The sequence below is a fragment of the Electrona antarctica genome (genome assembly GCF_951216825.1).
Source record: "Electrona antarctica genome assembly, chromosome: 2".
In the NCBI taxonomy this organism is placed as follows: domain Eukaryota; kingdom Metazoa; phylum Chordata; class Actinopteri; order Myctophiformes; family Myctophidae; genus Electrona; species Electrona antarctica.
The window spans coordinates 6,191,605-6,205,774 of NC_136807.1; the positions used below are offsets into that span (position 1 = coordinate 6,191,605).

General features: G+C 47.4%; 1 protein-coding gene across 1 annotated transcript in view; it reads right to left on the reverse strand.

Moving 5' to 3' along the window:
- The window catches only part of agrn (agrin), a gene marked incomplete at its 3' end in the record, with an annotated part of 389,991 nt that extends 376,739 nt beyond the window's left edge, over positions 1-13,252 (reverse strand). The window contains exons 1-2 of the mRNA XM_079493547.1: positions 12,813-13,252; positions 10,305-10,566 (exon numbers count right to left, since the gene is read on the reverse strand). Of these exons, the coding sequence (XP_079349673.1) occupies positions 10,305-10,566; positions 12,813-13,019 (469 nt within the window). The 5' untranslated portion in view covers positions 13,020-13,252. The remainder of the gene's footprint in view (positions 1-10,304; positions 10,567-12,812) is intronic.
- Positions 13,253-14,170: the final 918 nt, after the last annotated feature.

The window sequence follows — 14,170 nt, forward strand, 5'->3', positions numbered from 1 at the left end:
CTCCCTGTCCCCAGTGAGCCCCTGTGGTCAAAAAACCCTAGTTTCGGTTTGGGCTTTGGGTGGCAAAGCCTTCATCCAATCAGGATGAGAGGGGCCTTCCTCCAATCATGATCGAGTGGGGCGGGCATTGGTGCACGTGCTGTTGGTCTGTTGTACTTCCCCCACTGTAGAGTGTGTGCATGTGCACATCTTGTTACCGGGTGGACCGGGTTTTTTTTCCAAATCACTGAATGCTCCTTTAAATAAATAAAAATAAAAAAGTAGAATCCTCTGTTTTACTTTATCCATGTGTAACTCCATGGACTCCATTTGTACACTCTGGGCCCCACACTCGCAAAACAGGGCCCTGGGAGAGTTCAAGAGACGTATGGGTGGTGGTCTGCACTGCAGGTGGAATTATATCACCAGAGAACAGGAAACGCACCCAGCAGGAGGGGTTTAAATATGTACCAGGATCAGGTCAGCACACCTCCAGGCCAGGCTCTGATAGAATGCAATTATCCTCCGAATTGGATTCTTCCTGTTCTCTCTCTCTGCACCTTGGCGGCCACTGTGTGTGTGTGTGTGTGTGTGTGTGTGTGTGTGTGTGTGTGTGTGTGTGTGTGTGTGTGTGTGTGTGTGTGTGTGTTGGGGGGGAGAGACAACTTCATTTCCATGCATTAATGACCTGGGCTTTTTTTTCCTTCACATCTGCTCCAAATCAAACAGAAGTTTCCCCACACCCGTCCATCAAACAGAAGTTTCCCCACACCCGTCCACAAAGCCATGTTAATTGAGTAAACGAAGGGGCTAATGGAACGCGCTGTAAATTCCCTAACTTGACCCCGTGAACTTCACCGGCACAATAGGACCACTGGGATTTCCTTGTTCCCGAGCCAGTCGACCGTAATCGAGGATTGCAAGATCCTCACGTCGGAGTGGAAAGATTGAGCCATGGGGAAAGGAGCTAATTCTTGAGAGAGAGAGGCCATCTTTAAATATTGTTATCATCACGATATCGAAATGCACATCCAAGTCGACACACCCAATACAAGACAGCTGCCTCTGCCGCTGTCACTGGGGACTTGGCAAACGTTGGACATATTCCATGTTTCTATTAAAAGCAGATGTATTTGGAGTCACTGGCCTGTGTCATAAAAAGCTATTCTGCAAGAACTCAAGAGTGGAGCAGAAACAGTTTCTCCCCATCCTCCTCTGTGTTTCCTGTGGTGTTTATAAAAAGAAATCACTGGTGCATCTCACAACTAACAGAACTTTTAAGGGGGCGGGGAACAGGGCTTTGGCATTTTTTCAGCTCGTCCTGAATCTCGTTTTGCTTCCCATTGATCTGAGAGCTTTGGAGTGACAGCTGACCTAAATACAAATCACATTAGAGTTGCTGCACAGTCCCCTCGGGTCCCACCGAAACTCCCTCTCCTGTAACCCTGATGCTTTTGGCTGCTTTACAGCAAGTAGCTGCGCTCGCCACAACAGCTGCCCCTGCCTTGGGAATGCCGTCTCGGCGCTGGAATGACGTGGCGGGTCCAGGTCTCTGGAGGGAGCCTGTATCCAACACAGACTCCTAGACCCATTGTGTCTGAGACGGATCCAGGATGAAGACTTCCGGGTCAGTGTACATCTAAGAGCCAGAGTAAAGAAGCCTCCTGGGTCAGTCCCAGCATCCTCTTCCTAAACAACTAATGAATTTAGCTGCATGGGACAATGAAGATCTGATACCTTCCTCTCAGGTTCAGGAGGTTTCCGTAGACATGTGCAGGAGCATGAATCACTTGGCAAAACACACATTTAGTGGATGAATAATGAAAACAGAATGAATTGTTCGCGGTGCCGCGAGACTGAACTTGAAAGCCGACTCATAGATCAGTCACTTGGAAACAATTCCAAAGGTTTGGATTAATGTGCACGGACAATGAAGAAATAAGTTCTTCCAACTACCTGCACAGCCCACGGGTAAGTTCAAGACCAGGCCCCACTACTACAACATGAGTCATCACAGAAGAAGCATCTTCTAAGGCCCTTTGGATATGTTGTGCCCTTGGGGCCGCAAGATAAGGAGTACTGTAAAGTTCAACAGAGAATGGATGACATTCAGTGGGGTTTTTACATCTTTTCTGAAAAGGGCAAAATAAATCCTCCAATTCGCATCGAGCAAGTCACAAATTAAACACTTTTTAAAAAATGACGCAACTTGCTCAACTCGGGTGAATCTCAGCGAGTGTTACATACAGCGTAGACGACCTACAGACGTCTACAGTCTGAGCACGTAATGCTGTGTCAGGCATGTGGCTACATGTACGTCTATACGTTAGCACGCTATCAATAGTGATTCTTATCGCCGTGAGGGGGGTTTACACTGGTGGGTTGCACTGCTGTCAGCCAGGCCAAGGCCATTCCACTCTCTCTGTCCTCTGTCAGCCAGGCCAAGGCCATTCCACTCTCTCTGTCCTCTGTCTTTCATGGCTTTCTCATTTTGGGAGTCCTTCGTTGCTACGCCAGGCAGGGTTCCCCCGCTCCAGCATTCTTAATTAAAATGTAGAATGTGCAATAACTGTGGAGACCGCGGGCGAGCTGGCAAACAGGTCCAACTCTCCCATTTCTTCTCTGCTCTGCCCATGCTGCCGCTTTTCATCAAAGACTCGGGTCCACTCAAGTGAGCATGTCTTCTGCTCCCTTTATCCAAACCCATTCACTTCACCGGATAGAGTGCATTGGCAAAGAGGGGGCAAAGCAGGGTACCGCCATGCTGGGAATTAACTGAAGCATGCACACATGCGCACTGCAGATATGTGTGGATTTCACACGCATACACATTGCACATACGGGCGTGAGGCTTGATTTAGACTTATAGTTGCGTGCAGGTGTAACACCCACCCACGTGCAACTAAGTATAAATCAGGTTTAAGACACGCACGCGCGCACGCACGCACGCAAACGCACGCACGCACGCACGCACGCACGCACGCACGCAAACGCACGCACGCACACACACACACACACACACACACACACACACACACACACACACACACACACACACACACACACACACACACACACACACACACACACACACACACACACACACACACACACACACACACACACACACACACACACACACACACACACACACACACACACACAATACTAATCCAAAATGCAAGTACCCTGAGAAAAATCCAATCCTCAGAGTCAGTCTTCTCAGATCCATGACTCCCCATGACTCCCTGAAGACAAAGAGCTTCTTGTGCACATGAAGCCGCGGCGAAGACAGACACAGGACCCCGCCACCACCATACCTTAGTCCGCTGGGTGGGGCTGGCAGTGTTTTCACACACTCTCCAGAGCCACAATAAAAGATGCCCTCCGTCTCCCCTTTTGGGCATTATATTACACCAGCCGGTTTTAATGTGGGAAAGGCAATATATTAGGACTGGGCAATTAAATTAAAATATATCAAAATTGATATTTAGAACCTATAACGGACTTAATTTTAAGTCCGTAATTAAGTAGGTTAATCGAAAAATTCGAATAGATTTTTATAATGAACTAAATTGATTAGTCTGATTAACCATAACCCTGTATTATACTTTATTATTGTGCAAATAGCCGCAATGTTCACAACGCGTAGCATCGCAACACCTTGTGATCTTGTAAATCTGCTATTTTCACTTTTTGCTATTGTTGGAAATAATCCTGATATTGATTTGAAGTCATACATCGCCCAGCCCTATAGGTCATCACCTTTCATTGTGCAACAGTGGCACGCTTATCAGATGTAGCGGTCCAAAGGGAAACCCGTGCTGCGGAGTTTCGTATTTGAGACGGCAACCGTTTGCCAGACGTTGGCAGGGAACCTGACGTCATGTGAGTCATCTCCCAGTACTCGTCGAGTCACTGATTAACTTATAGCTGAGCTAGTGACCCCGTCAGACAAAACAATCTGGGCCTATCTCAAAACAAACAATCCCCCACCTCCCCTTTTGTGTTGTTGTCGCAAAAAAGGCTTTTAACGCAAGTCCGGCTTTGTTCTTTGAACAAGGAGATTCAGGATAAACGTCACAACGAACCCTGTGAAATTTGTGTAGAAAAAAGAAGGAAAGTAGGACTTGCAACACCATCACCACTAGCCTCGCTCACCCCTCCCCCTACGTCAGGGGTGGGCAACTGGCGGCCCGGGGGACACATGCGGTCTACACCTTCACTTAATGCGGCCCGCATGTTAATATCAGAATACTGATAAGTATTGATTTCAGCTGTTACAATTCCAAACTCACATGACTAGTATTAAATGACTATAGTACTTAATGACTATAGTATTAAAATGTTATTGTCTTTTTGTGTCCAATGTAGTTATGTTAACAGTTTATAAAGTTAACATAACTATAACTAAATGCATTTGAAATTCATTAAAAACTTTTCAGGATTCCAATTAAAAAATGTCAAAATTATTCAGGTTTTCAATTCAAATATAGTAAAAATAGCCGATCTACAAGCTAAAATAGGCGATCTACAAGCTCAAAACGCGTCGCGCTGCGACGCGTTTTGAGCTTGTAGATCGCCTATTTTTGCTACGACAAACATGCACTGTGGCCCCTCTGGAGTGAGTGTGGATAATATAGTGGCCCTCTCCATCGTCAAAGTTGCCCACTCCTGCCCTACATTGTCCCTTATCGTTCTATCATTACCTCCTCAGATCCTAGGATGGGGAGCAGGGAGGGAGGAGGGATGGGGGGACAGACAGGTAAATAGGAGGGATGGGGAGCAGGGAGGGAGGAGGGATGGGGGGACAGACAGGTAAGTAGGAGGGATGGGGAGCAGGGAGGGAGGAGGGATGGGGGGACAGACAGGTAAGTAGGAGGGATGGGGAGCAGGGAGGGAGGAGGGATGGGGGGACAGGTAGGTAGGAGGGAGGAGGGATGGGGGAACAGACAGGTAAGTAGGAGGGACCTGTAAGGAGCTGGGAATTCCAACACACCTTCCTGGGGCCTCCTCCTTGCACAAACAGTGGGAGGAGGAAAGTGGAACATTTTCCGGAGTGTGTGTGTGTGTGTGTGTGTGTGTGTGTGTGTGTGTGTGTGTGCGTGCGGGTCCATATGCTTGCTTACCCACATGCATCCTGCCACCGTCCCTGACTGAGGAGCATTTCACAGCACTATCTGTCTGCAAGCTCTTAGCTCGCCCATCATTAAGACCACCTGCTGGCAGCAAATCAAGCCAACCGCTCTGTCGCAAAAACACATTTTTGACAATAAAGTTGATTCTGATTCTTCTACAGTTGGAGTTAGTCAGTTAGAAGCCTAGTTCCTTTTTGGCGGGCAGATGATCCTTACGGAACAGGAGCCATGAATAGCGGCAGTGCATGAGCGCGCAACGACTAATACTGGCTCGGTCAGAGGAAGAGATGAGGACAGCGGGGAAGAAGCAGCCCTTTGTTGCCGTCCTCCGATGGGGCCTTGAGGGAGTAACTGTACAGGCATGGAGCTGAGCCTGATGAAACACAGTGAGGCCGATAAGATCTGCCTGTACGCTCAACACTTCCCTATCCCTGCCTCCCCCACTTCTTGGCCTTAGATATGTCTCTCTCTTACTCTCTCTCTTACTCTCTCTCTGTCTCTCTTACTCTCTCTCTCTCTTCCTAGTCATTGTAGCTGTGGAAAAGCAGAAATGACAACAACAGACACAGGACAATTTTCCATTTTCTCGGTTCTTTTACTAAATCTGGAGCCCCAAGGCCTGTCTGTTGACCCCCCCCCCCCCTTTCATTCTGAGAGACCAAGACTTCATTGTGTCTCCAAAGGCATGGCAAATGGCTCTCGTTGATTGTGACACATTATCTGACAGGCGTGCACGAAGCACAATAGAATACGGTAACATTTCACTGAACGGTAGCTGCAGGAATGAACAAAGGAAGAGCGATCCAGAGCCGAGGGCCTTCCGCTTATCAGCCCTCGCAATGTGCAATTAAACAATGCGAGGAACGTGGCACATTTTTGTACCAGAGTTGCGCCACAGAATGGCAAGCAGCAAATAAACAAAGATAAGACGTTACAAAACAGAAGAGGCGGGCGGGGGTCCGCTCCTGTTTATCTTTTATTTTATTTATTTTTGCGATGCAGTAAATATGGCATACAGTGTTTTTTAAGAGCTCCCCGGCAAGGCAAGTGCTCACTGAGATCTTGTTAACACTCCTCTGGGGAAGAGGCTGTCTTTGGCAGATGAAAGCCCGGAGCCAAGTGATCCCACACGAGTTCTGAGTGGCCCGTAGTGCGACCGCCCAGAGAGCCGAAGAGAGGGAGAGAGAGAGAGAGAGAGAGAGAGAGAGAGAGAGAGAGGGTAGGAAACTTGATGCCTCCCGGCACCTATCTCCACGCCGCTCTGGTCGCACCCCCCGCAAGTGTGCCACGACAAACACAACAACAGCTCTTCCGTGTCCACACCTGTCCCGACAGATTCCTGCGTGGACTCTCTTTTCCAACCCTCTGCTTTGACATCACTCATCTTATTTTCCCCTCTCCTTCTAAGAACGCGATGGTTACGTGACCCGCCTCGCACAAAGCCCCCCCCCCCCCCCCTCCCCGACAATGTGCCTCCCCGCCCTACTCTCTGCCAGGCATTCTTCACTCTATCCCCAGCTATCGAAAATGTCAAGAATGAGGCGGAAAAGGGAGAGGAGGGTACATGGAGCGCTGCGGCAGGTACGGTCTTGTCCCGTCCCACAGGGTAGTGGCTGCGCGCACCAGGATGGGATTGGACTTGACTGTCTTAATTAAAACTCTGCACAGCGGAGCGAGAGACCTCAAAGCGCGTTCCTCCGGTGAGACAGGGGAATGCCGCCTCATCATCCAGGTCCGTTTCACCCAATTGAGTCGAGAGAGAAAGATTTCATCTGACTTCTGCCTCAACGGGAAGTGCTGCGCCTTGAACCTGCCATTATTCATCATAGATCAGTGCACAACTGTACCGGCTCCCAGTCTGCGCTGGGTTCCATTGTTTCTGCAGGCTAGAGCAGTGGTTCCCAAAGTGGGGTCCGGGGACCTCCAGGGGTCCCTGAGGGAGTTCCAGGGGGGACCCCAACTAAATTATAGTTTGGAACCAAATGGACCCTTATGGATCTGTAACTCTGAGTGTACAAATGGAACCAAATGGACCCGTTAGGGTCCATTTGGTTCCATTTGTACACTCTCAGAGTTAAATTAACATTGATTTTACAATATAAATTGGGGGTCCCAGAGATAGAAATGCCATTAAATGGGGGTAGGTACTGTAGACTAATATGCATGTCAAACTGGGGGTCCTTGAAATTAAAATAGTTAAGAGTCACTGCTAGCCTGGGCCGTGGCTCAGCGGTCCAGGCACCTTGGCTGGTAATCCAGTCTGGCAGTGTGCCGCGGGTTCAACTCCCGATCCCGACGGCCTTTACTGCATGTCTTCCCCCCCCATCTCTCTCCCCATTTCCTGTCAGCCTACTGTCTGTCCCTCCATAAAATATATAAAATAAAGGCGAAAGCCACAAATAAAAAACATTTAAGAGTCACTGCTAGAGACGTAAAAATCTTCTCTTATGGGGGTCCCTGGCGTATATTTTCGAATGGGGGTCCGCGGGCTAATGAGTGTCAATTTGGGGGTCCTTGACATGAAAAGGTGTGGGAACCCCTGGGCTAGAGCGAAGCTCTGCCGCAGATAACGACAAGATGAGCTGCAAACAGTGTTGTTTTTTCCATCGATGACTCGTCAATGCATTCAGGTGTTGGCCACAATACTAGCCCATTTTGGGGCGGGAACCCCTTTTGGTGTTAGCATTATGTTATGCTTTAGCTATTGAAAAATAGCAGATCTACTAGCTCGTAGCGCGCCACCGAGTGGCGCGCTACGAGCTTGTAGGTCTTCTATTTTTGAAAAATCGAAGAACGACTGACATAGAAACATAGCTTTTTCAGAAAACTGTCAGGATGTAGAAGACATTTATAGAATCTGATCTCAGGTCAAAATGGGCTAGATATGCACATTATGCCGCACCCCATGAATCTTAGGTTTTTAATTTGTATCAGCAACAATGTCTATAAGCGGGCTATCAGGTTAGGTGAATTATTCTGTGCTTCCAAACAGGCCAGGCCTAGAGCCTCCTAAAACACAAGGCGCCTCCTCGACAACAAAAATGGGACGTTCTTGATCAGGTGTCTGAAGCCAAGAAACTCCCCATTCCACCACAAGGAATAAAGGTGGGGGGGGGGGGGGACAAGGCAAAATAAAAGATTAGCAGCAGTGTTTTGTGCCTAGACGGACAAGCAAGCAGAGGCATTTTATGTGTGTGCCAAATTCCATCCGACGCTGCAAACAAGCTCCAGTCATTGGAATCAGCTGCCACCCAGGTCACACTGAAGGCAAACACAGAGGATGTGGAGCCAGTGGAGGGCTCAACTCTGAAGCCCTGATTGCACCAGAAAGCCTCTGACAGGTCGATCTGTGCCCTGCATAGCTACATTTCCCTTGGAATTCCAGGACTGGCTTAAGTGTTAGATTCAAACTTTGAACAGCTGCCAGCATTGTCAGGCTCCAGTTGGAGCCAAACAGCAACAAACACTGCTCATTGGCATTGGGGGTGGGGGGCATGCACCGATATGGTTGCAGATGTTGAGATGTATTTGTCACGGCTATGTGCTCGCGGCTCCATGTAATGGCCTAACAAATGATTTCTTAACCCCTCCCAAAAAATGAAAGGGATGTTGCATTCCAGTTTTGGCATCTATAATGGTTCAATAAGCAAATTAAGTAGCTATGGCTAAAATAAATGTACTAGCACAATGATCCCCTTTCTCCTACTCTTCAACAAAACTAAAGATGTTTTCAAGCACAAGTTGGATCCAAGCTATTCATTCATTGTCCAAGTCTGCTTCCTCTGTGTAGTTAGGATAAACTTAGAACCCCGAGTCATCTCTCACACTGCTCTCTCTCTTTTATAGCCGAGCCAAGATTCTGCCACTAAAATGTGTGAAAAAACCCAAATGCAAACTGTGACAGAAAAGTGTGTGGGAACAACTGCGTCCCCTGTAAATACCTCAAAACTCCAGGTTATGTGTAAGAGTGTTAAGGAGCTTCCCCCTCATTCATAAAACAGTTCTGTGACTAAACACAAAGGTCAGGAGGAGTCATCCCTCAGCGAGGTCAAACCCGTGTCCCTGGAGACATTTTGATCTTCGAGAGAGGCACAACCACCTCTACACTGGCAAAAGCTTCACCATGGCAACTATATATAAGCTACTAAAATGACTCAGGTGTCCCCGTTTCATGGAATGCTGAGAAACCTGGACATTGTGTGAGCCTGGGGCTATGTAATTTCAGCATCCACTGATATATGACGATCCCCAGCATTTAAAGAGAGGCATTATTATCACCTGGAGGCTGGGCTCTGCAGGCTAGATCCTGTAGAACTTACTGACATGCAAACATACACATCGTGGCAAATCAGCAAATAACATCAGCAGACACACACAGTTACACACAGTTACATGTGCAGCAAAGCAGAACTAATAGGGCCCATTTCACTGTTAGCCAGAAGCAACTTCTCAGGGCATCTCAATGGTAGCTGTAGATGTTCTTATTTACTTTCCCCACTAAGGCTTTGCCAGCCTGTCTAGAGCGCCAAACCAACACCATCCAATAAAGAAACTCCCTTCTCTAACCTCTCTGCTACTGCTGCATTCATGCTCTAAATCCTACTGAAGGAATACACTTCAGGCTAAAATAAGCCCTTTGGCTAACACGGGCACATTTCCAGTGACATTGATTAATGTGCACTGTCCCTGTAAAAAAATAAATCACACCCGTGTGAACTGAGTGGTGTAAGGTATTATATAGCCTGATCAGCTGTGTTCCGACATAATGTCTGACGTAATGAAATCAGCATCAACCAATCAGCATCAACCATGCTCATTTTTTTTGCACAGACAGACAGACTAACAAAGCCAGTTGTAGGAGTGGTTTACACCACTAGAAAAAATAAATCAGATATACATAAACAATCGTCCATTCTTTTCTTTCTGGAGACTCTCAACAGGGTGCCATTTCAACCTGACCAGTGGCCAGATTTAGAAAGAATATTTAGGCCTGATTTATTGTTCACCATATGACAATGTTGCACGCCAAAATAGCTGATCTACAAGCTCACAGCGCGTTGCAAGGCGTTGTTATCAAGCTTGACTAGCTTGATTGGCTATTTTCAGCTATAAATCAGGCTTTAGCCTCTTCTACACGCCTGAGAGAGCCTTCACCTCGCAACAACTTAACTTGGGTGAAAAACCTACCTTCCACGCAGTTCTCAACAGACTCCAGGTTGCGCAGGGTAATCCTCATCAGGCTCGAGTTGAGCATCAGCTCGTTCTTGTGTGCTGGCCACATGAACTCCGGGGCCAAGTTGAGAAAGAATATGCGAGTGTCGCCCGTGGCAACCTGGTTATCACAGATCCCGGGGTCCCCGAAGCCGCCGATCATCACCTTGTTGCCGCCGTCCAGCAGAATGTCGCCGTTCACTTGGCCCTTTCCTTTCAGGTAGCGCCACACCCTCACCTGCACGACAAGCATAGAAGACACAGTATGACTTAGCAGCTTTTTTTGGGAAATCTATATCACGATCACTTACAGTGTTTTCAGAATCCAGGGGAGGGTTGCTATTACAGCTTCACCCAGCAGATGGCTAAGATGACTGTATGGAAGAGCTGTTAAGGGGTTAAGAGTCTAGCTCAGGGACACCTCATTCTCCTTTTTTATCATTGAAGTTTCCTACCTGCTGACTGATTGTAGGTATATTCCTGCCACCACCAATAACCTAAGAATGTATGGGGAGGAACAGTGCTAGACATGTTCTCTCCCATCATGGGACACTTTCCAATTAGGAGTCGTCTCATTTTGGCTGAAGGTGGTTTCCGAGTCGTGTGCCTCTAATCTATTTGATTCATCCCTTGTGAGACAGAGCATCAGTTGGTGCAAAGCACACATTAAGGGAGAGCGGCCCACGCGGTCCCAAAACTAGTTTATTTCACCATTAGTAGGGATATCCGAAGGCTGTGCATGCGTGTGCCCATGACTCGAGATGTGCTTTCTGTGGAAGGCTTTTTGCCAGCGTTGCTACATAGCTTCAGGTTATACAAAGCGCTGAGTCGAACTGAAACAGACATGGGCAGGTATTATTACTGTTGTGATTTCAGGCATATAGCAATAACACTGTCATGACGGTCTAGTCAAAACGTGCAGAAGATTAGTGACATTGAAGCGTGCGCCTGATGATGAACACTGGTGTGTGGGGTAAAATTAGTTTAACATTATTTACGGAGAAACAATAAATAATATAGAATACTGACAGAGTGTCCGTATGCAGATGAGTGTGCAGCACTGGCCAGTGATACAACAATGGGGGGGGGGGGGCGGCGGTGGCTCAGGGGTAGAGTGCCTGGATGGGAACCGCAAGGTTGCCAGTTCGAACCCGGGCTCCCCCAGCGTTAGTGTCGAAGTGTCCTTGAGCAAGACACTGAACCCCTAATTGCTCCCGATGTGCTGGTTGGTGCCTTGCACGGCTTCCGCTGCCGTCGTCGGTGTATGAATGTGTGTGTGAATGGGTGAATGTAATGCACAATCTATGTAAAGCGCCTTGGATAAAGGCGCTATATAAATGCACCATTTACCATTTAATAGATTATTTGGAGGGTGATTATTATATACTCAGCTGCGCTATAAATACTGTCGGCTACATCAGTGGTTTCTCAAAGTGTGGTTCTTGGGGGGGGGGGGGGGGGTTCATGGGGGTCCTAAGAAAAACATTCACTATTTCACCAGCTAGAATTCTAGCTGTACTAAATGTAACAACAACAAATGTTCTCTTATGGCGGTTCCCCTGTCACGAAACATTTTAAAATGGGGGTCCACACTAGTCTAGCAAGTATCAATATGGTGGTCCTTGTGATGAAAATGTTTGAGAACCACTTCTGAAACAATCTGGGTACCCATTCTCAAGAGACTACTTCTGTATACTAACTAGCCCATTCTGGTGTTAGCATTATGTTATGCTTGAAAAATAGCAGATCTACAAGCTCATACGAGCTTGTAGGTCTGCTATTTTTGAAAAATCGAAGAACGACTGACATAGAAACATAGCTTTTTCAGAAAACTGTCAGGATGTAGAAGACATTTTTAGAATCTGATCTCAGGTCAAAATGGGCTAGTATAGACTATGTAACTAGTGGTGAGTAGGGGGAAACAGCCCTTTACCGGTACATGGATTTTGTGTTGGTACTTTCGAGTAACCACTGCCAGTTGAGTTACAGATATGAATGGATCAATTATTTTAATGTGATCTGTAGACAAGTTTTGGCAAAATTGTTGATGCTTGCTGTCCAGGACACAATATTATCTGTGGCACACACACACTGCTTCTGACTGACTATATGGGATGGGGGGGGGTCCGGCCTGGGGCATGCTTGGATAAGAACATCAAAGTGACTGTGCTTCAGCAAAAATGGGGTTTAACTACTCCAAAATGAGGGCATAATTGGGCGACTGTCGCCTGAAGTGGCTTCCAGCATAATTGTCAGGTGTCATTGTCCTCGTTACGCTGTATGATTGCAGAGTTAAAAGCATGCTCTATAATCCACCGTACAACGGTGTCTCTTTCCAAAAAAATAGCCGATCCACAAGCTCACTACAGTGCGTCGTGAGCTTGTGGATCGGCTATTTTCGTCAGATTGTCCTTTGTCAACTTTGCGAGCGACAATCTCCTCCTAATAATAATCGGTGAGAGCGGCGTTCTTCTTCCTTCTTACCTTGCAGGAGTATGTGTTATGCACCGGGTCCATGTTCATGATCTCCTCCACGGTGCCGGTCAGCACTACGTTGGCCTGATCTTCCCGTTTCTCCAGGTCCTTCTCCGGGCAACTTCCCGAGCAGCGCCGGGGCTGCCACAGAACGGCGACCGCCAGCAAGAATGCCCAGCCGCGGCACAAGTGTCCCCGTTGTTGTGAACCCGTCATGGCCCCACACTAGTAAAAACGGACCGAAACAAAACGAAAAAGTTTCTCAGAAATGAACAAATTAAATCGCCGCGATTGCTCCTCCGAGATTAAACTCTTTAAATTGGTTGTGCTTTTAATTTTAAAATGATCTATCCCAACTTCTTCTCTGCCGACTAAAGAGAATCTATCACTTTCGTTGTTGCATCTGCTTTGCAGGAGCTCAAGTCGCTCTCTGCTTCTCCGCCGCCGGCTGGGAGACAAGACTGGGATTCTCTCTCAAGGAATGCACTGCGCTCTCTCTCTCTCTCTCGCTCGCTCGCTCGCTCTCTCTCTCTCTCTCTCTCTCTCTCTCTCTCTCTCTCTCTCTCTCTCTCTCTCTCGCTGGTGCTATTGCGCTCGCCCCCTCTCTCTTCTCGCTCCTCACTATGCCTCTCTCTCTCTCTCTCTCTCTCTCTCTCTCTCTCTCTCGCTCTCGCTCTCTCTCTCTCTCTCACACACACACACACACACACACGCACACACGGCTCTTTCAGGATGACGCTCTTGATGATTTGCATGCGATCTGAATTGCTGATGGGACAACTTGGACAAGTGAAGGCAGGGTGACCTGCGGTTCGGGATGAAAGCGGTGCCAAACGCCCCCCGTCGGACAGACAGACCTCTCCATCCATCCACATGTGGCCTGTAGTAGCATAGCTGCACAACATTGCACATGCGACATCGGAATCCCATTCCTTCATAGAATATTTACCAGCAAGTATAGCTAGCCTTGCCTACTATGCTATGAAGTAGGCTAGTAATGCCAAACTTTGCAATGTCACCCTCCATTTTTTTTCTTCTTAAAAGCCATGTTCAAATTTAAAATCTATAAACGTTACCATATGACCATTCAGTTCCTTATTTAAAAACAGACAGTGCGTAAATTTTCCGTTCCTCAAAAGCTGTAATTTTAACTACCCTACCCGTCTATTCCTGGGAAAATGACAGGCTTGGTTATGCTCAGTTTGCTAGAGCGGATATTATTATCTGCAGAAATGTGTTGAAGTAGGCCCAGAGACTGAGTATATATAGTTAACCCAAAGGGAAATGATGCATTTTGTCATTGCATGCTTTGCGTGCACATTTCAGTGGAAGTGCGGGAAAAATAAACAAAATGGTGCGGTTAGAGA